At 52.2% G+C, this 20393-nt stretch overlaps 1 protein-coding gene across 10 annotated transcripts; it reads right to left on the reverse strand.

The window, feature by feature from the left end:
- Positions 1–4913: 4913 nt before the first annotated feature.
- Positions 4914–18565, reverse strand: LOC102942214 (zinc finger protein 835). 10 transcript variants are annotated; one of them, XM_043549195.1, is made up of 9 exons: positions 18421–18565; positions 15531–15621; positions 14824–15370; positions 13024–13144; positions 12644–12760; positions 11335–12302; positions 8100–8229; positions 7729–7842; positions 4914–7347 (listed from the first exon to the last, which is right to left on the reverse strand). In XM_043549195.1, exons 3-9 carry the CDS (start codon positions 15229–15231, stop codon positions 6542–6544), a joined length of 2664 nt encoding a protein of 887 aa, XP_043405130.1. In that variant the 5' UTR covers positions 15232–15370; positions 15531–15621; positions 18421–18565; the 3' UTR covers positions 4914–6541. The 10 variants fall into 10 exon arrangements, with proteins under 10 accessions (XP_043405130.1, XP_043405128.1, XP_043405131.1 ...); XM_043549193.1 differs by having other exon boundaries at positions 4914–7350; positions 18421–18546; XM_043549196.1 differs by having other exon boundaries at positions 11335–12299; positions 18421–18544.
- Between the last annotated feature and the right edge of the window lie 1828 nt (positions 18566–20393).

Genomic DNA, 20393 nt, shown 5'->3' on the forward strand with positions numbered 1-20393 from the left:
CCACATCTATGGAACACAACACAGGGCATAAGATACAGGCAAGGCTATATACGCTGTGCAGGAAAAGGGCTAATGCAGTCCTTGAACGTACAAAGAGGAGAAGTGAGTAGGAGGAGGGAGGTGACTTGACCTCTGTATACAGCGCCAGACTTGTGCTGCTGTAGCACGTGTAGTGTAGACGTACGCCCAGTCTCTTCCCAACGGACGGCAGGACAAGGAGCTTGCTTAGAGATTCTTCTGATTTACCCCACAACCTTCCAGATACAAAGCAGTGTGTTCCCTAGTGAGGAGCCAGGGGGGGCTTGTGTTGTGAGCTGTGGTGTACCAGCTGTCCCCAGAACAACCCAAAACATACACAAACCTGCTGTTTTTGCAATAGGCACAGCTGCCTTCACAGGGCACAGTCAAGTTTAATTGACAGCACGCAGGGTTAATCAGGTAAAGTAATGAGCGTTTGGTTCAATCAGGGAAGGATAAGTAAAGGCAGCTTCTCATTGCCCTGTAGTCCTCTCCCCTTCAGTGTCTCCTAAAAGCCCCACACTTCTGGGACACCGTCCTTAGGAAACCCACCAGCCAAGGCCCCATTCACGCTGCAGAGAGCACTGGGATTTTGTAACGGGTTAGAGGGACTCTCAGGCTTTACCAGTTACAAGTCAAACGGGGCATTTTCGGTTTTCCAGTTGACACTCTGCACCCTTCCCAGCTGTGTTTTTAGGAGTAAATTGTGAAACATCCCGAGCAGCTATTCCACACTGGCCATGCAGCAAGGACTATGGTTTTTAGGGTGTTGGGGGGGGGCAGGGTTGTTTTGGTTTGGTTTTCAGAGACTCTCAGCAGACTGTGGGATGCAGGTATGGGCAGGAGTAGGGCTTGAATGACCAGTTGGGGGTACCTGCCACACAGGAAAATCCCTGTGTGCCTAGCCACCCACAGGAACCCCGGGATAAACTCTGCAGCTAGACCTAGAAGCTGTGAGTTAAGATGCACCGCTTGGTAACTCATTATTAACCAAATGCTTTGTGTACATGAGCTGTATCGTTAGCCAGTAACACACTAGCCAGTTAGTGCATGGTAGAAAGCTGCCGTGCGGGTGGGGCATGACTGATTTAGTCCTGCTGAAAAGTGTGAAAGGGGGTCAGTTTATTAATTTGCCGACGCACCAGTTAGATTTAAAGCTGAAATATAATAAACTAGATCAGTTGAATAGGGGATGTGGCCGATATTAGAATGGAATCTAATAGGATAATCCCTTCCTCGTGAATGCAAAGAATGCTAGTTCAGTAATTTAACACTAGGTTCTCCTCAGGTCATCACTGAACTTGAACAGTGTCTCTCCAATCAGGACACGGGCTATTCTTAACCAATCAACAATTTATGAATCCACCTAGAACCACCCTAGTGTAGAACCAACGCTTCACCAATCCAGTGTAGACACAACCACTGTTCTGGGGAGGTACTGAATACACGATACAGTCTTGCAAGCATTGAGGCTCTGCAGTCATTATCAATGAACGATAGAAGTCAACAAGATTTCTTATGACATCAGGCATCGGTTCTTTAGCACCTGACACATTATGGCAGTTCCAAGGAGGCACTTTGAAGAGCGTGATCACTGCTACTTGAATGGATTGTCCAAAAGAGACAAGTTTAGACTATTAAAAGCAATTGCTTAAAGTTATTGTTTTAAATCTCTTGCAGGGCTTATAAAGGAGGGTGTGCTTATAGCATTAGTGAAAATCTACAGTGTGGTTACGTGATGTCTCACTAGAGAATGCTGATTTACTCAGTACAACTTTCAGTTATTTATGTTAAAGAACAGAAGGGGAAATATAATCTTTGAAATGAAATCTCACCCCTTCTTCTTATCCTGTTAACCCTGGATGAGGGGGAGAATGCTTTCCGTACATCTGGGGATACTGCATCTTCTTCGTGGGTTCAGTCAACCCTGGGCTCCTCCCACATGGTGACCTCAGTTTTATGGACCTTGACTCCCGTCCTTGTTGGAGGGGGCCTCCCTGTAATTTCTACTGGCCATTTGCCAACAGAGTGCTCAGATTTTCAGCTCAGTTTCTCTGCTGCCTCCATGGGTAACCAGTAGGTGGCGGTCATGTACAACAAAAGCCTTCAACCCTCTTCCTATCAGTCTCTTTATGATTGATTCATTTCAAGGATTGTATTTCATATTCACAAAAAGAAAAGGAAGACTTGTGGCACCTTAGAGACTAACCAATTTATGTGAGCATAAGCTTTCGTGAGCTACAGCTCACTTCATCGGATGCATACTGTGGAAAGTGTAGAAGATCTTTTTATACACAAAGCATGAAAAAATGGGTGTTTACCACTACAAAAGGTTTTCTCTCCCCCACCCCACTCTCCTGCTGATAACAGCTTATCTAAAGTGATCACTCTCCTTACAATGTGTATGATAATCAAGGTGGGCCATTTCCAGCACAAATCCAGGGTTTAACAAGAACGTCGGGGGGGGGGGGGGGGGGGGGGGGGGGTGGGGGGGGGAGGAAAGAACAAGGGGAAATAGGTTACCTTGCATAATGACTTAGCCACTCCCAGTCTCTATTCAAGCCTAAGTTAATTGTATCCAATTTGCAAATGAATTCCAATTCAACAGTCTCTCGCTGGAGTCTGGTTTTGAAGTTTTTTTGTTGTAATATCGCAACTTTCATGTCTGTAATCGCGTGACCAGAGAGATTGAAGTGTTCTCCGACTGGTTTATGAATGTTATAATTCTTGACATCTGATTTGTGTCCATTTATTCTTTTACGTAGAGACTGTCCAGTTTGACCAATGTACATGGCAGAGGAGCATTGCTGGCACATGATGGCATATATCACATTGGTGGATGTGCAGGTGAACAAGCCTCTGATAGTGTGGCTGATGTTATTAGGCCCTCTGATAGTGTCCCCTGAATAGATATGTGGGCACAGTTGGCAACGGGCTTTGTTGCAAGGATAGGTTCCTGGGTTAGTGATTCTGTTGTGTGGTATGTGGTTGCTGGTGAGTATTTGCTTCAGGTTGGGGGGCTGTCTGTAGGCAAGGACTGGCCTGTCTCCCAAGATTTGTGAGAGTGTTGGGTCATCCTTCAGGATAGGTTGTAGATCCTTAATAATGCGTTGGAGGGGTTTTAGTTGGGGGCTGAAGGTGACGGCTAGTGGCGTTCTGTTATTTTCTTTGTTAGGCTATTACCAACAGGAGAGTGGGTTTGTGTGGGCGGGGGGGCGGAAACCTGGATTTGTGCTGGAAATGGCCCAACTTGATTATCATACACATTGTAAGGAGAGCGATCACTTTAGATAAGCTATTACCAGCAGGAGAGTGGGGTGGGGGGAGAGAAAACCTTTTGTAGTGGTAAACACCCATTTTTTCATGCTTTGTGTGTATAAAAAAGATCTTCTACACTTTCCACAGTATGCATCCGATGAAGTGAGCTGTAGCTCACGAAAGCTTATGCTCAGATAAATTGGTTAGTCTCTAAGGTGCCACAAGTCCTCCTTTTCTTTTTGCAAATACAGACTAACACGGCTGTTACTCTGAAATATTTCATATTCGTCCGCCTCATTTCTTGCATTGCAGTGTAGTTGTAGCTGGGTTGGTCCCAGGATAATAGAGAAACAAGGTGGGTGAAGGGATATCTTTTATTGGACCAACTTAAGACTAAACCCCATTTTTACTGAATTATTGTTCTTAGCAGAAAAGTGATTTTGGGGGAAATAGTTACTGTTTAATACTGTTGATGCGGCGCAAAGGAACTTTGTCCGTATCACTTTTCACAGCCGACTTAGCGCCTCATTGCCACCCTTCCTTCTACGCTGCTGCTGCTGTGAATTCTGCGCCAGCAAGTCTGCTGTGAAAAGTGATATTTGTATGTTTGTTAATTTCACTTTTCACCGCCTCCCTGCAGGAAGGCAGCGCCGTCTCCAGCAGCAGCAGCAGAGAAATAAGAGTGGCCATGTTTCTCTAGTATCCTGGGACCAACACGGTTACAACTACACTGCAGGCAATAAATGAGGCGGGGGGATATGAAATACAATCCTTGAAATGAATCAGACAAAAAAGAGACTGATAGGAAAAGGGTTGAAGGCTTTTGCTGTACACGACCGCCACCTACTGGATACCCACGGAAACAGCAGAGAAACTGAGCTGAAATCTGAGCTCTAGCTTGGCAAATGGCCAGTAGAAATAAAAAATAAAAGTTATCCCCTCACCCACCTTGTGATGTTGTTTATTGGAATTTCACCCTTTTTAAGCAATTTCTTTTAATAATTCAAGGCTGTACCCTGGCAAAGTGGTTATACCTTTCAATCTTCCATTGCGTGCTATCCAATGCCTATCGCTTCTGGAGTGCGGCCATCATTTACCAAGAAAACAAACAAAATCCATTGTAGTCTTCTAAATTTGGTGGATAAATTCCATACATTCTTTGATTGTATATATGCATTTCATACTGTTTAGTTCTCACAATAGCAGAAAAGACATTATCCACATAGAGAGAGTTTATCTGATTCACAGAGCAGACAAGTGTGCAGCTTCTAACTTTGGGGTGGAAGACATATTGATAGGACAAAACAGATCATCCATGGTATAGTTGATTGATAAGCACAACAGATATATAGTTTTGCATTTGGGATGAAAACGTGTGCTTTTGGTTTCTTGGGGTAACAGTTTGCCCGATTAGACCTTCAGTCTCATAGCCAGCTTCGCCACCCATCTTTTGATCCATTTCCAGTGTGCCATGGGGAAAGCAGGGTATCACCCTAGTTGGTGACTTTTTGGAGGTCTTTTTAGCTATATTGGGAATGAGAAAGAGGTTTTATCCATATGCCAACACTGATTGAGATTCTTGTTTAGGCAATTAACAATAATCTCATTCAGCCATTTTAGGTTCTATTTTTGGGAAGAAGTGGAACTCCAGACCTTGGCTGATGTGGAGACAAGTGTCTTAGACCAAAGAATTCTCAAACTGAGGGTTGCAAGGTTATTACATGGGGGTCACGAGTCAGGGGCTGTGCCAGCCTCTTCCCAGTGGGCGGGCTGAGGTGGGCTGGACCAATGGTGCACCAACTGGGAGGTGCGCCTGAGATTCTCTGGTGAGGGGCGCAAAGAAACTTTGTCAATATCACTTTTCACAGCAGACTTAGGACCCTATTGCACTGCTGCTGACAGCGGCGCTGCCTTCAGAGCAGGGAGGCTGTGAAAAGTGAAATGAACAAACGTACAAATCTCACTTTTCACCGCAGACTGGCTGGGGCAGACTTCACAGCAGCACCCTCCCAGTGTTAATCAAATCAAAATAACTCTTCTGCGTAGAACAGTGATTCAATGAAAATGTGTTTTAATTTTAAAGCGGTGAGAAAAGGTCAATTCATTTTAAACAATACGGTTATAAATTTAACATTGAAAATAGTTTAATTTAAAAAATGTGGTTTTAATTTATAACGGGGGTCGCACTCAGAGGCTTGCTGTGTGAAAGGGTTCTCCAACACAATAAGTTTGAGAAACACTCTCTTAGACAAAGTGTCTCACATGATATGAACCATTTTCTTATTATCCAGATGGATCTTATTTGGGGATGAACAGAGGTAGATAGCTTTGCTAATTTTTGAGGACCAGGAGGAAGTAATAGGTACTAATCGTTCAAGGCATATTTGTTCTCTATAAACCTGAAATTGCTCACCTGTTACCTTTAAACTTCTGTCCCTAAGCACTCATCTACATGGGGAATTTTACCAGCGCAAATATACCTGGATAATTATACCACCATAAATCCCTGTGTGGACACAACCAGGCTCTCTCTGCTTTTGATTCCTGCCAATCCCTGATAAACACCTAATCATCTTACCTTGAAATTTCCATTAACCATCTCGCCCCAGTGAAAGATCTCTTCCTTCCTTCCTTCACCAGATCCTTCCCCCTCCCAAATCTCACACCTGTCACCATAAATAAGCTGCTACTACCAACCATGAACTTTGAACCTTGTAATTTTTAATATATATGAGTGGAGAACCGCCCTGCTCCAAGAAAAGGAAGTACCACGCCAATGTTTTCTATCTTGTGTGGAGTCCCTATTGCGATGCTAGATCGCATTTCATCTGAACTTACATTTATGGCATCGGGTTTCTCTTCCATATGGCAATTGGCCAAGTGTTGAACAAGGTTTGATTTGACAGTGAAGCTTTTCCAACACTTGTTGCGTTTGTGAGGGCTCCGGTGCCGGTGTGTAACTGGATGCTGGGAAAGGGTGATCTTCTAATGAAAGCTTTTCCTACACGGGGGACATTTATAGGGCTTCTCCCCAGTGTGAATCTTCACCCAGTGTGAATCTTCACGTGCTTAGTCAGGTTTGATTTCTGCCCGAAGCCTTGCCCGCATTCAGTGCACTCATGAGGTTTTTTCCCCATGTGGGTCTTCTGGTGCTGGACAAGCCCCAATCTCCAGTTGAAGTTCTTCCCATAGTCCAGGCATTCGTAAGGTCTTTCACCTGTGTGCGTCCTCTGATGCACCAGGAGATTGAACCTCTGGGTGAACCCTACCCCGCACTGGAGACGTCTGTGGGGCGCCCCCCCATGTGGGTCATTTGGTGCTTCCTAAGGTACGAGCTCCGAGCAAACAGTTTTCCACAATCAGGGCATTTATAGGATTTCTCTTCTATGTGGCATTTCATCAAGTGTTGAACAAGGTATGATTTGAGAGCGAAGCTTTGCCCACATGCCATACATTTGTGAGGTCTCTCTTCCTGGTGTCTTAACTGATGCTGGGAAAGGCTGTACTTCTGTCGAAAGCTTTTCCCACAGTGGGCACATGTGTAGGGTCTCTCCCCAGTGTGGACCTTCAGGTGTCTGGTCAGGGTTGATTTCTGCACAAAACTTTGCCCACATTCGGTACATTTGTGAGGTCTCTCTTGCCGGTGCATTAACTGATGCTGGGAAAGGTTGCACTTCTCACTAAAGCTTTTCCCACACTGGGGACATGTGTAGGGTCTCTCCCCAGTGTGAACCTTCAGGTGTCTAGTCAAGTTTGATTTCTGCACAAAGCTTTGCCCACATTCCCTGCACTGATGAGGTTTTTTCCCCACGTGGGATCGCTGGTGATGGAGAAAAGCTGAGTTCCCCCTGAAACTTTTCCCGCAGTCGGGGCATTTATGGGGCTTCTGTCCCATGTAGGCTGTCTGAGGATTATGATCATCACGCTCAGCAGGTCTCTCCGCCCCCACGGGGTCTCCCTGCTGCCATCCTGCTCCACCGGGGTCTTCCCACTCAGGGCTCCAGGACATTCCATTCGGCTCTGCTCCTGCAGGCTCTTCCAGCTGGGGATTCTCCTCCTCTGTCGCGGCACCTGCTAGGACAGAGAGAGAATCCAGCTGGGGTTCGTTCCCTGTGCCAGGGACAGAGGGGGGGCACAGGGGTTTGTCACTGAGCAGAAAACTTGATGGGCAGGAAGCAAATCCCCCAAACCCTTCCCTGTCGGGAGAGGAGGGGCCAGTTCTGCCCCAGGGGCCCAGCTGAGCCCTCTGAGAAAAGCAGGAGGAGGGGAGGGCTCCGGCCAGGGGTGGGATCTGGGAGTGTCACCTGAGGACAAGGACCTGCTGGGGACGATACTGACAGAGACAAGATAGAACTGAAGGGGAGATCGGGGAGATCCTGGCAGCTTTGCTGGGATCTCAGCTTTTCCCTTCCCTCCCGGACGGTCTTCGAGTCAGTGTCGCTCATTCCTCACCTGTGCGGGTGCCTCTCAGGGTCTCCCTTTCCTCTGAGCCCTGGAGATCCGGGACCCTCGGCTCTTCCCCTCGCTCCATCCAGGAGGTCATGGCCAGGTCAGGGACGGGGAATCCTGCTCGGGGGAAGGAAACAGGCGAGATGGCACTCAGTGAAATCTCCCCCGAGGGCTCAGTACAGAAAACTGCCCCTTGATTTTAACCCCAGCCTCGCTTTCTGCTCGGGGGGAAGCAGGATCTGAATTGTGGGGTGACGGGCTCTGTGCTGCTGCGTCTGGGGCATCCAGAGGCCAGTGCCCCAAAGGCACCACAGGGGCTTCAGAACCTCCCTTCCCCCGCAGCTGCTAACCCCTGAGGGGAAGCTGCTCCTCACCCCGCGAGATCAGAGGCTCTTCTTTATTCTCCTCCTTCACCTCCCTGCAGATCTCGCCCTGCTCTGGGGCCAGCGCTGCCAGCTCTGCCCTGGAGGAACACGCAGCCTCCGCCTCCCACATCACCGGCTCCTGGAACAACAAAGACCCCCGCTCAGCACCTGCTGGACCCATTCGCTCCCCATCAGCCAACGAACCATCCGGTCCTAGAAGAGAATGGCCTCATGTCCCATTCCCCGCCCCCCTGAGCCAGCCAGTCCTGCTGCCCTGGGGCTGGATGGGAGCTGATGACGCTGGTGGGAGCGTGCCCAGGATCTGCTCTTTTGGGTAACCTGGGCACATGCAAACACAGTGTGTTTCAATACAGCCAGAGGCAAGATCATCCCACCGGGAACAAAGAATACAGGCCTTACTGACCCCACGAGGGACTGTCTCTTGGAAAGCACTGCTTCGGACAGGGACTCTGGTGTCATTGTCGACAGACCACTGGACATGACTTCCCGGTGAGATGCTGTGGGGAAAAAGGGCCAAGCCATCCTTGGCTGTTTAAACAGGAGCAGCAAGGAGGGAGGAGATTTGACCTCTTTGTGTGGCTTTGGGGAGACTGATATTGGAACACAACATCCATCTCTGGTGTCCCCATTTTTAAAAGGATGTTGACAAACTGGAGAGGGTGCAGAGAAGAGCCACAAAAATGATTCAGGGGCTAGAAACGATGCCTTACAGGGAGGGACTTGGCTCACTCTGTTTAGTTTATCAGAAAGGTAGGGGGTGACTTGATTTTGGTGTATAAGTATCTTCACAGGGAGAAAATTCATCAAAATTTAGGTTCTACTTTCACACACACATACTTACACACAATGCATTATTAGCCGGTGGAACTCATTTCCACAAGATATCACTGAGGCCTGGAGCTCAGTGAGGGATCGGCTAGCAACATGGATAATGAGAACCTCCCTAGGTACATTATTAGCTCAAATAAAAAATGGTTTTGGGAGGAATCTGCTTCTGGGCACAACCCAATAATTAGCTGACAGGATTAGGAAGACACTTGGACTCGGGGCAAATTGTGCCACCTTTGTCCGCTACTGGGTTTCTTTCATTTGCCTATGAAGGGCCTAATTAGTGGCCACTGGCCACCAGTGTGGCTTGTTCCTATGGGGACTGAACAACGTCATGACAGAGGGCGAAAGAAGAGACCGCTGATTTTGGTGACGGGCAAAGGGAAAGAGACTCATGGTCTACATCAAAACCTGACATCGACCTGCCCATATCGCTCAGGGTTGTGAAAAATGTCTTGAATTCTGTGCAGAATTCCTCTGCCAACCTAGCTACCGTCTCTCGAGGGGGCGGATTTGCTACAGGGGACAGAAAACCCCCTTCCATCGCCGTCGTGTCTGCGCTACACCAGCGGACCCGCAGCCCTGGCGTTGTGCTGCGGTAGCACGTGTAGTGTAGACATAGCCCCAGGCTCTTCCCAGCGGACGGCAGCTGAGGGGTCACAGCAGGCCCCAGCACAACCAAAGAAATACAGAAACTCGCTGGTCTAGGCACAGCTGCCTTCCCAGGGCACACTCGCGCTTAGTTAACAGCACGCAGGGTTGATCAGGGAAAGTAGTGATCGTTTGGTTCCATCAGCCTATTGGGAAAGGAAAGGAATGGCTGCTTCTCCGTGCCCTGCAATCCCCTCCCCTAAAAGCCCCACGCTTCTGGGACACCGTCCTGCTCAATCCCTGTGAAACCGACTGGCCGACGCCCCATTTACACTGCAGAGAGAACTGGGGTTTTGTGATTGGTCTAAGGCAGACAGCATTAGGGCTCAACCAGCTCCGAGGCAAACGGGGCGGTTTTTTGGTTTCCGGTTCACACCCAGCACTCGGCCCCGCGGTGTTTGTGGGAGTAAATGGTGAAATATCCTGGGCTACTAGTCCACACTGGCCAAGCAGCAGCTCCCTACAACAAGGACGTTATTTATTTCAGACACTCACAGTGGACTGTGGGATGCAGAGCTAGGGGAGGAAGTAGGACGTGAATCATCAGTTACACTGGTACAGTTACAGGAACCGGCCACGCAGGAAAACCGCCGTGTGCCCAACCACTTACTGGAACCCTGCGATAGACTGAGCAGCTCGACACTGAAGCCACAGGCTCAGATGGGATGGTTGGTAACCCACTGTTCACCATGTGCTTTGTGACAGCGAGCTGCATTTTTATCCCATCGTGCTACTCGCCAGTTAGGAACATGGTAGCAAGCTGCTGTCCGGATGGGGCACGACTGATTTACTCCTACTCAGCTGCCACCTTTAAACTTCCCCCAGTGAGGGTTGGTCAGCACAGGGGATTTTACAGGCGTCCGTATACAAGTCTAATGATAACTCTGTAACTTCCTGTGTGGACACACTTATGCTGGAATAAGAGTGTTCACTGGGGAAGTTATAACCGGTATTACCAGAGTGGCATAATTATACGAGCAAACCTCCCGGGGTTAGACATGCCCTGAGACGTGTTTAAAAGATACAAACGCATGCACACAGAAACACACTCGTATTCCCACTCCTACAACATCCCACGTTTCAAATGGTCCGTACCTCCGCTACCAGTCTCTCTCTGCGCTAGTTTTCTACCACTAGTGCCCTTGTGATCACTTCCCTCCAGCATCCAATCATCTAAGCTTGAAATTCCCACTAACTATTCCCCCTCCCCCCAGCGAAAGATCTCTTCCTTCCTCCCAAACATAGGTGCCGACCCCGGGGGTGCTCCAGGGCTGGAGCACCCATGGGAAAAGTTAGCCAGTGCTTAGCATCCACCGGCAGCCAAGCTGCCCCCTTCCTCCCCGCAGCGCCTCCTGCCCACCTGCAGCCCGCTGATCAACTCCTCCCCCTCCCTCCCAGCGCCTCCCGGCCTCTGCGATCAGCTGTTTCGCGGCATGCAGGAGGCACAGGGAGGGAGGGGGAGGAGAGGGGACAGCGCACACTCAGGGGAGGGGGCAGAACTGTGCGGGAAGAGGTAGGGAAGGGGACGGGGTGGGGTGGGGGCAGGGCCGGGGGTTGAGCACCCCCGGGGAAAATTGGAAGCTGGCACCCGTGCTCCCAAATCTCACACTTGTCACCAGCGATAAGCCGCTACTACCCACCCAGGCTCTTTAAGCCACTCCAAGCAAAGGAAGTACCGCACCAGTGTTTTCTACCGTGTGTGGAGTCCCTATCGCAATGATAGAGCTACTGAATCTGAAGTTACATTTGCTGCGTCAGGTTTCTCTCCCATGTGGCGTTTCGTCAAGTGTTGAACCAGGTTCGATTTCTGAGTGAAGCTTTTCCCACATTTGGTACATTGGTAGGGTCTCTCCCCAGCGTGGATCCTCAGGTGTCTAGTCAGGTTTGATTTCTGCCCGAAGCCTTGCCCGCATTCAGTGCACTCGTGAGGTCTTTCCCCCGTGTGGATCTTCTGGTGCTTGACAAGCCCCGATCTCCTGTTGAAGCTCTTGTCACAGTGGGGGCATTTGTAGGGTCTCTCATTCACGTGGGTCCTCTGATGCGTTAGGAGGCTGAACCTCTGGGAGAACCCTACCCCGCACTGGGGGCATCGGTAGGGGCGCTCCCCCGTGTGGGTCGTCTGGTGCTTCCTCAGGTCTGAGCTCCAAGCAAACTGCTTCCCACAGTGGAGGCATTTATAGGGTTTCTGTCCCATGTGGCGTTTCACCAAGTGTCGAACAAGGTACGATTTGAGAGTGAAGCTTTGCCCACATGCGGTACAGGTGTGAGGTCTCTCTTGCTGGTGCGTCATCTGATGCTGGGACAGGCTGTACTTCTGGCTAAAGCTTTTCCCACACTGGGCACATGTGTAGGGTCTCTCCCCAGTGTGGATTCTCAGATGCCTAGTCAGGGTGGATTTCTGCCCAAAGCTTTGTCCACATTCCCTGCACTGATGAGGTTTTTCCCCCGTGTGGGATCGCTGGTGATGGAGAAGCGCCGAGTTCCACCTGAAGCTCTTCCCGCAGTCGGGGCATTTATGGGGTTTCTGTCCCATGTGGGTTCCCTGAGGCTGGGGATCATCACACCCAGCAGGTCTCTCCTCCCCTGGGGGGTCTCTCTGCAGCCATGCTGCCCCACAGACGTCTCCCTGCTCGGGGCTCTGGGACGCCCCAGGTGACTCCGCTCCCACAGGTCCTTCCCACTGGGGATTCCCCTCGTCTGTCCTGGCACCTGCTGGGAGAGAGAGAGAATCCAGCCAGGGTTCGTTCCCTGTGCCGGGGAGAGAAGGGGCAGCAAATGGGATTGTCATTGAGCAGAAAACCTGATCGGCAGGAAGCGAAAGCCCCAAACCCTTCCCTGAGGGGAGAGGAGGGGCCGGGGCTTCCCCAGCATCCCAGCTGAGCCCTCAGAGAAAGGCTGGAGGAGGGATGGGTCCTGCCAGGGGTGGATCCAGGAGTGGCACCTGCCGTGAGGCCCCTGCTGAGTGAGACGAGACAGAACTGGGGGGCTCCCACTGGCTTTACTGGGATCCCATCTGTTCCCTTCATTCTGAGCCAGTGTCACTCATTCCTCACCTGTGTGGGCGCCTCTCGGGGTCTCCCTTTCCTCAGAGCCCTGGAGATCCGGGACCCTCGGCTCTTCTTCTCGCGCCATCCGGGAGACCATGGCCAGGTTGGGGATGGTGAATCCTTCTGGTGGGGAGGAAACGGGCGAGACGCACTTGGTGAAATCTCCCCCTAGGGCTTTGTATGGAGAACGTGCCGCAATTTTAACCCCAGCCCTGCTCTCTGCTGGGAAGACGCAGCATCACCATTTGGAGGGTGACCGTCTCTGTGCTGCTGGGCCTGGGGGCTCCAGAAGCCACTTCCCCAGAAATGTAATGCCCCCGATGCAGCATGGCGACTTCAGTAACTCCTGCCAACCCCCACCCCCAGCTCCCGAAGCAGCTCCTCACCCAGCAAAACGAGAGTCTCCTCCTTATTCTCCTCCTTAACCTCCCTGCAGATCTCGCCCTGTCCTGGATCCAGCTCTGCCTCAGAGGAACACCCAGTCTCCTCCTTCCATGTCACCAGCTCCTGGAACAACAAGGGCCCCCGATCAGCATGTTACGGTTCAGTTTAGCCATCCCACAACCAGGCTCAATCAGGCTTCGTTAGTCAGAGCCCCAAAAGCACAGCACAGAAAGGCAAAGGTTAATACATCGCCAATCCGATCTGGAAGACCGTTTTTGCAGTGATCCAGATTGTCCTGAAATTATTGGCTTACCTCTGATCATATTTATCCCTGAGTTGTTTACAACAAAGAGAAAGTTCTACACATCCCATGATAGTAACGAAGGTTGACATACCAGGTTTCTTATCTCATTTTGAACATAGTTCTCTTAGAGACTCGTGCCTTGGTACTGAACGGATGTTGATTAAGCATCAACAAAACTATCCATCTTATCCTGTCTCTTTGGTATGTCTCTGTACCTGACACTGAAATTGCAACACTTCATATGTGCCCTCAGTTAACCAATCTTAGCATAACTGAAAAGCACCCTGGGAAGAGCTTAATATGAATACAATTCATAGTCACATAAAGCATTAACACATGCTATTGATATAGATTGGCATTATATGACATTGGTTAACACAGAGACCTCATTGATATTGGATAACACAGAGACCTCATCGCGGGAGGGATAACTCAGTGGTTTGGGGGGAGGGATAGCTCAGTGCTTTGAGCATTGGCCTGCTAAACCCAGGGTTGTGAGTTCAATCCTTGAGGGGGCCATTTAGGGATCTGGGGCAAAAATTGGGGATTGGTCCTGCTTTGAGCAGGGGGTTGGACTAGATGACCTCCTGAGGTCCTTTCCAACCCTAACCTTCTATGATTTTCTCTTATCTAGCTCCATTGAGGAGTTGCCAGACACAGAGGTGTCTTGTAACAGCCAGACTCAGATACCCGGAGGCTTCTGGGTTTTGCAAGCCTCAGATATCTTCATTCTGACAGGTTCTGCTAAGCTTCTAAACCTCCAAAGAACAGAGGCACAGAGATTGCAAGCGTTTAGCTCCCATGAGGTTTCCACAGCAAAGCGGAAATGGGAGTACAAGTATAAAGAATTTGGAGAGTACAGTTCATGGATGTATAACATATACTATTCCTTCTTTGCTGTGCATGGCCACCTTAGACAATCGTACTATAGGAGTAAAGCAATTCTCATTTTGTTAATCTGTCTGCCAGCTGATTTCACATTCCTCAGCAGAAGTCCACTCCTTTGATGGAAATTGCCACTAAAGAATTAGTACAGCAGTTTTGCAAGCAGCGGTCTCTCCCTTCACCTATGGCCTAGACTCTGCTTCAGTTTGGTCACCAAGCGCTGCAGCCCTAGCCAGACCCACTCCTTCCCCGCCAACCTGCAAACCATCCGATGGGAACTCCTGCCCCGGAGACAGAGAGGAGAAAGGCCTCTTGTGCCGTTCCCCACCCCCATGAGCCACCCCATCCCCCCCCCATCTTGCGGGTGAATTGGAGCCAGTGCCCCTTAGAGGGGAAAGGGCCCGTGGCCCGTTCTCCACTTCCAGCACCAGCCAGTCTCCTGCCCCGGGGCCAGATCAGAGCCAGCACCTCCCCGCAAGGTGAAAGGTCCCCATCCCATTCCCCGACCCCCTTCAGCCAACCAGTCCCCCCCGCCTCATGGGTGGATGGGAGCTGGCACCCCCTAGATGGGAAAGGCCCCGTGTCCCACTCCCGAATTATTTCACATCCTTACCTCCTGCTGCGGCCATATTCCGGGCTCTTGCTTGGCTAACTGGAAACCCTCCGCCAGGGCCACGGCCTGCTCCCCGGTCTGGGGGTGACACCCCCCCACCCAGCTCTGGATCTCCTGGGGCAGGATACTCAGGAACTGCTCCAGCACCAGCAGCTCCAGCATCTGCTCCTTGGAGCACTGCTCCGGCCTCAGCCACGCCCGGGAGAGGAGGCAGAGGTGGCCGTACACTTCCCGGGGCCCCTCAGCCTCCTGGTAGCGGAAACCCCTGAAGTGCAGACGATGCATCTCCATGTCGATGGGTCCGTGGGCATCCGGCTCCTCCACTTCCTCTTTGGGAACCAGGCCACATCCCGGCGGGGGCTGGAACTGGAGCCTGAGAGCAGCTGGGGGAGCCACCTGGGCAGCCATGGCCCATCTCTGAGCCAGGGCACAGCCGTATCTCCCTGGGGATCGCCCGGCGTCAGCAGTGGACCCCCTGCAGCACCATCTGTACAGGGGTGGGGGGGCACGTCCAAGGGGGGGTGAGATTAGCCCAGGGGATGATCACCTTTATGAAGAGGGGAGAGAAATTAGAGCCACAGAAGGAACGAGACACACAGGAACCACCCCTCCCAGCCCCAGTGTTGTGGGGAAAGACACGGACCCAGCGCAGGTGACCCCAAGGTTGGTTGCTCTTGATCTCCCATCACCTACATATTTCTACACACCTGGGTCTCCTCCTGGCCATGTGAAGTGAAAATCAATCCAAAAAGGATCAGGACTTGTAGCCTCATCTACAGATAGATAGGTAGATATATTCTAGATAGATAGATAGATTCATTACTTAAGAATCCCCAGTTATCACTTTGAGGGTTGACAGGTTCTTGCCCCAAGATCAGGCCCAGTATTATTTAAATTATTATATAGCTGTGAACCCCGCTGCACACAGCTGCAACACTCACGCTATAGGAATGCTTCTATATTTACAAATATCAGTTTATGAATACATTTAGCACAGTCACAAACACCCCAACTCAGTCAGGTAGGCAGAGATATTACAGAATGTACCTCTGCACATCCACATACTCACGTCATCCCTTGCAGAACACCTGGAAATGTTAGTAACGAGGAAGATGATGGCTATCAACTTCCCCATCATCTCCAGTGGCCAACCCAAGGACTGCGTCTCCTTCTCCTACTGCCCCGAGGCTGGGATGAAACTTTTATAATATGATACGCTGACGACACTATGTTTGATGCATATTCAGAGGGGTATTTCCCTTTTTCCTTATTTGTATATCCTTACCTTTCTAATTTTGGACTGTCTTTCTTCTATGGGTTAGTATATCGATGATCTCAACTTATTAGCAGATACGTCAATTCATTGCCATGGCCTTTTAGTGGTTAGGTATCTGCGGATGTACCTTTATGTACATCAATTCGTTGCCATGACACTTCTGTGGTTGGGTCATGTACCTGTGGTCAGAACTTCCCCTTAAACTCTATTTTCAGCTCCTCAAATACTTGGGGTTTTCCACTGGGCCGTTTATCTGCGCAAAGTTTAGCTCTTCAAAGCTCACAGGCCTCAAGCCTTATGCTAACTTGCTGAAGCTCATGTCTTCCAGGATTCAGGCCTGTAGGTTCCTTGCGTTACTGCTACATACATAGGCGCTGGAGCCCCCACGGAAAAAAATTAGCCAGCTACCCCCCCTCCCCCCAGTGCCTCCCGCCCACTGGCGGCCCTGCTGATCAACTCCTCCCCCTCCCTCCCAGCGCTTCCCCCCGCTGCGATCAGCTGTTCCGTGGTGTGCAGGAGGCACTGGAGGGGGGAGGAGTGGGGTTGGGGCGCACTTGGGGAGGGGGTGGAACTGGATGGGAAGAGGTGGGGCGGGGGCGGAGTGGGGGCAGGAAGAGGAGGGGTGGGATGGAGTGTTGGGGGAAGGGGCGGAGTGGGGGCCTGGGCGGCGGGTCCAACAGGCTAGGGAAGGCTGTGCCCCGCCCATGCTCCTCCCCGAAGCTACCTCCCCCTTGCCCTTCCCCCTTGGCCCCAGCCCAGACAGGTTGCTCCTCTTCAGTACTGCTGGGGCTGGAGCTAGGGTGGCTGCGACTTGGGGCCACCTGGCACTGGGGCTGGGCCACCTGGTGCTGTGGGGGGGAGGGCTGGGGATACGGGAGGGGCTGGCAGCCACAGGGCGGCTCAGGGCTCCTGCGGGGGAAGGGGGTGGGGCCGTGGGGGCGGCAGCTGGGGGCTAGCATCCACCAGCCAGCACCTGCCACCCATGAGTGGGGGTGGGCCCTGGGGCAGAGCGGGGGAGTCAAGTACCTCCAGGGAAAGGAGGAAGCAGGCCGCTGTGGCTGAACATAATGCCAAGCGGTGAATCTATAAAGGCAAGCTGGCCCCCTGGGCTACAGACTCCTTATCCCTGTCTTGTTCCTAGATCAGCAGTTCTCAAACTTTTGTACTGGTGATCCCTTTCACACAGCAAGCCTCTGACTGTGACCCCCCCATTTATAAATTTAAAACGCTTTTTTATATTTAAACGCTATTATAAATCATGGCGGTGAAGTGGAGTTTGGGCTGCAGGCTGACAGCTCGCGACCCCCATGTAATAACCTTGTGACTCCCAAAGGGGTCAGGGACCCCAGTTTGAGAACCCCTGTCCTAGATCCTGATACACAGATCTAATTACAAGCCCCCCATGCCTTCCCAGAGTTCAGGACAGAACCCCGGAGTCCTGGCTCCCAGCCCTTGCCCCAGACCCCACTCCTCTCCCAGAGCTGGGGATAGAACCCCGGAGTCCTGACGCCCAGCCCCCACTGCTATAACCCCTAGACCCCACTCCCCTCGCAATGCTGGGGATAGAACCCAGGAGTCCTGGCTCCCACCTCCCTGCTCTAACCCTCCAGCCCCCACTCCCCTCCCAGCGCTGGGGATAGAACCCAGGAGTCCTGGCTCCCAGCCCTTGCCCCAGACCCCACTCCTCTCCCAGAGCTGGGAATAGAACCCAGGAGTCCTGATGCCCAGCCCCCACTGCTATAACCCCTAGACCCCACTCCCCTCGCAGCGCTGGGGATAGAACCCAGGAGTCCTGGCTCCCAGCCCCCACTGTAACCCCTAGACCTCACTCCCCTCCCAGCGCTGGGGATAGAACCCAGGAGTCCTGGCTCCCAGCCCCCGCCCCGCTCTAACCTCCAGCCCCCACTCCCCTCCCAGCGCTGGGGATAGAACCCAGGAGTCCTGGCTCCCAGCCCCCGCCCCGCTCTAACCTCCAGCCCCCACTCCCCTCCCAGCGCTGGGGATAGAACCCAGGAGTCCTGGCTCCCAGCCTCCCCGGCTCTAACCCCTAGACCCCTGGGGACCCAACTCAGCGTGTCTAATATCTGTGCGCTGCCCTGGAGCTGGCTGGGTTCAGCTGCACAGACCCCCCCTTCCCTCCGCCGCTTTCCCTGCAGCTGGCTGGGAGCGGGGAGGGTGTTTCTCCGTCCCAGCCACGGTTTGGTTCCGATCCCCTCGCCGCTGGCGCCGCTTCCTCCAGGCAGCGAGTTCCTGCCTCTGCTGCCCTTTCTCTCCCTCCCTGGAGCTGCCTCTCCCCGCGTCTCCCCCGCGCCCCCACTCACCGCCCGGCCGGGGGGCCGCAGACGGAGGCTCGCCCCTGTGCACCGGGAGTGACTCCGAATCCAGGCAAGGAGCAGGGGGCTGGACAGGAAGGAACTAAGGTCCCTGCACTATTTACCACCGCCCCTTACAGCATCGCTCTGGGAAGTGGCCGGGCTCAGAGCTCATTGGTTTTAACCCTCTTAATTCTCCAGCGCCCCAGGGGGACTCCAACCAGGGAAAGAACCAGGGAAATCCTGAGCCTGCTCCATTATCAAGCCGGACCTCCCTGTCTCGCTGGATCAGGCCAAAGCTGGGCCCCCTAGCCAGTATCCTGCCCCCAGCTCTGCCCAAAGCCAGCGGCAGCAGGAGATGGTGCTAGAAACACAGTCGCCAACTTGCAGGCGGTAAATAAGCACCCCGACTTTCACAAGAAGCCAAAAATCAAGCTAATCCCACTTCAAAACAAGCCGATCCCTAAGAACCCCAACACTCTATGTGGCTAGATCCCCCCGGCCTGCATCTGGGACGGTGGTGGGCCCGCTGTGCACCCCGACTCTCCCCCACTTGCCCCTGCCGGGAGCCGAACAACAAAAAAGAAGCAACCAGCTACAACAACCCAAAAACTTGCCAACAAGCAACTCACAAGCCCATTAAGCCCCAAACAAGCCCAATTTCTGTGTTTTTTCCCCCCTGGTTTGGCATGTCTGGCGAGAAACCCCTCGTGGACACTTTGGGAAGAGTTCCCCACCCCGGGGCAAATTCTTTCATAGATCTCAAAAAGAAAAGGAGTACTTGTGGCACCTTAGAGACTAACCAATTTATTTGAGCATAAGCTTTCATCCGATAAAGTGAGCTGTAGCTCACGAAAGCTTATGCTCAAATAAATTGGTTAGTCTCTAAGGTGCCACAAGTACTCCTTTTCTTTTTGCGAATACAGACTAACAGGGCTGTTACTCTGAAACCTTTCATAGATCTGTAGAGCTGAACTGAAGTCACCAGTGGATCATCTAGGCTGACCTCCTGCAGAGCTCGGGCCAAAGAATTTCACCCAGGCACCCCTGTACTGAGCCCAATCGCTTCTCTTTTGGCCAAAGTATCTTCCAGACCAGCCTCCTGTCCGATTTGGATGCCATCAAAGGACTGCGAATACACCACACCCCTGGGGAGTGTGTTCCAATGGGTTAATCATCCACACGGGTAAAAACCGGCACCCAGGGGCGCCGGAATGAGGGGGGGTAGTGGGAGGGGGCGGATCAAGGGGTCATGGCCCTCCTACTTTTCACCACAGGCCCGGCTCCCTGCCCCTTTTCTCCCCGTGCCCCCAGCCAGGCCAGAAACTGGAGCCCAGCCTGGGTAAGAGTGGCCTGGGAAGCCCAGGCAGCTGTGGGGAGCTCTACGTGCCTGGGTGGGGGGGCCTGAGAGCAGCCCCTGGCCCTGCCCCCCAGACCCCATTCCCAGGGCAGATGGAAGATCTGCGGCTCCCCACAGCTCTTACTATGGCCCAGCGGTGGCTCTTTGGCCCCCAAGGCCCCATCCCCAGCCAGGCTAGAAGCCAGAGCCAAGTCGGAGTAAGAGCCATGTGGTCAGCTATGGGGAGCCGCAGACTCCCCATCTGCCCTGGGTAGGGGGACCCGGGGGGTGGGGACACAGGCCAGGGGCTGCTCTCAGGCCCCCCCAACCCCGGGTAGGTGGAGGGACCCAGGCTCCCAGACCCAACTACAGCTCCCAGCTTGGTCAGGGGTGGGGCCACAGGGGGAAGAGGAGGGGCAGGGGTGGGACCATGGAGTGGCGGGGTGGTCTCGTGGCCCTCCCACATTTAGGAAGAATCCCTGTTTCTAATTGGAGTTTGTCTGGGCTTAACTTCCTCCCATTCGTTCTTGTTCTGCCTTTCTCCTCTAGGTGAAAGGGCCTTTTCATACCTGATGTTTTCTCCCCGTGAAAGTACGGATTGTTGGGGTTCACTTTCGAATATTGACGAGATGTCAAATAACCC

The sequence above is a fragment of the Chelonia mydas genome, chromosome 6, assembly GCF_015237465.2.
Source record: "Chelonia mydas isolate rCheMyd1 chromosome 6, rCheMyd1.pri.v2, whole genome shotgun sequence".
NCBI lineage: Eukaryota > Metazoa > Chordata > Testudines > Cheloniidae > Chelonia > Chelonia mydas.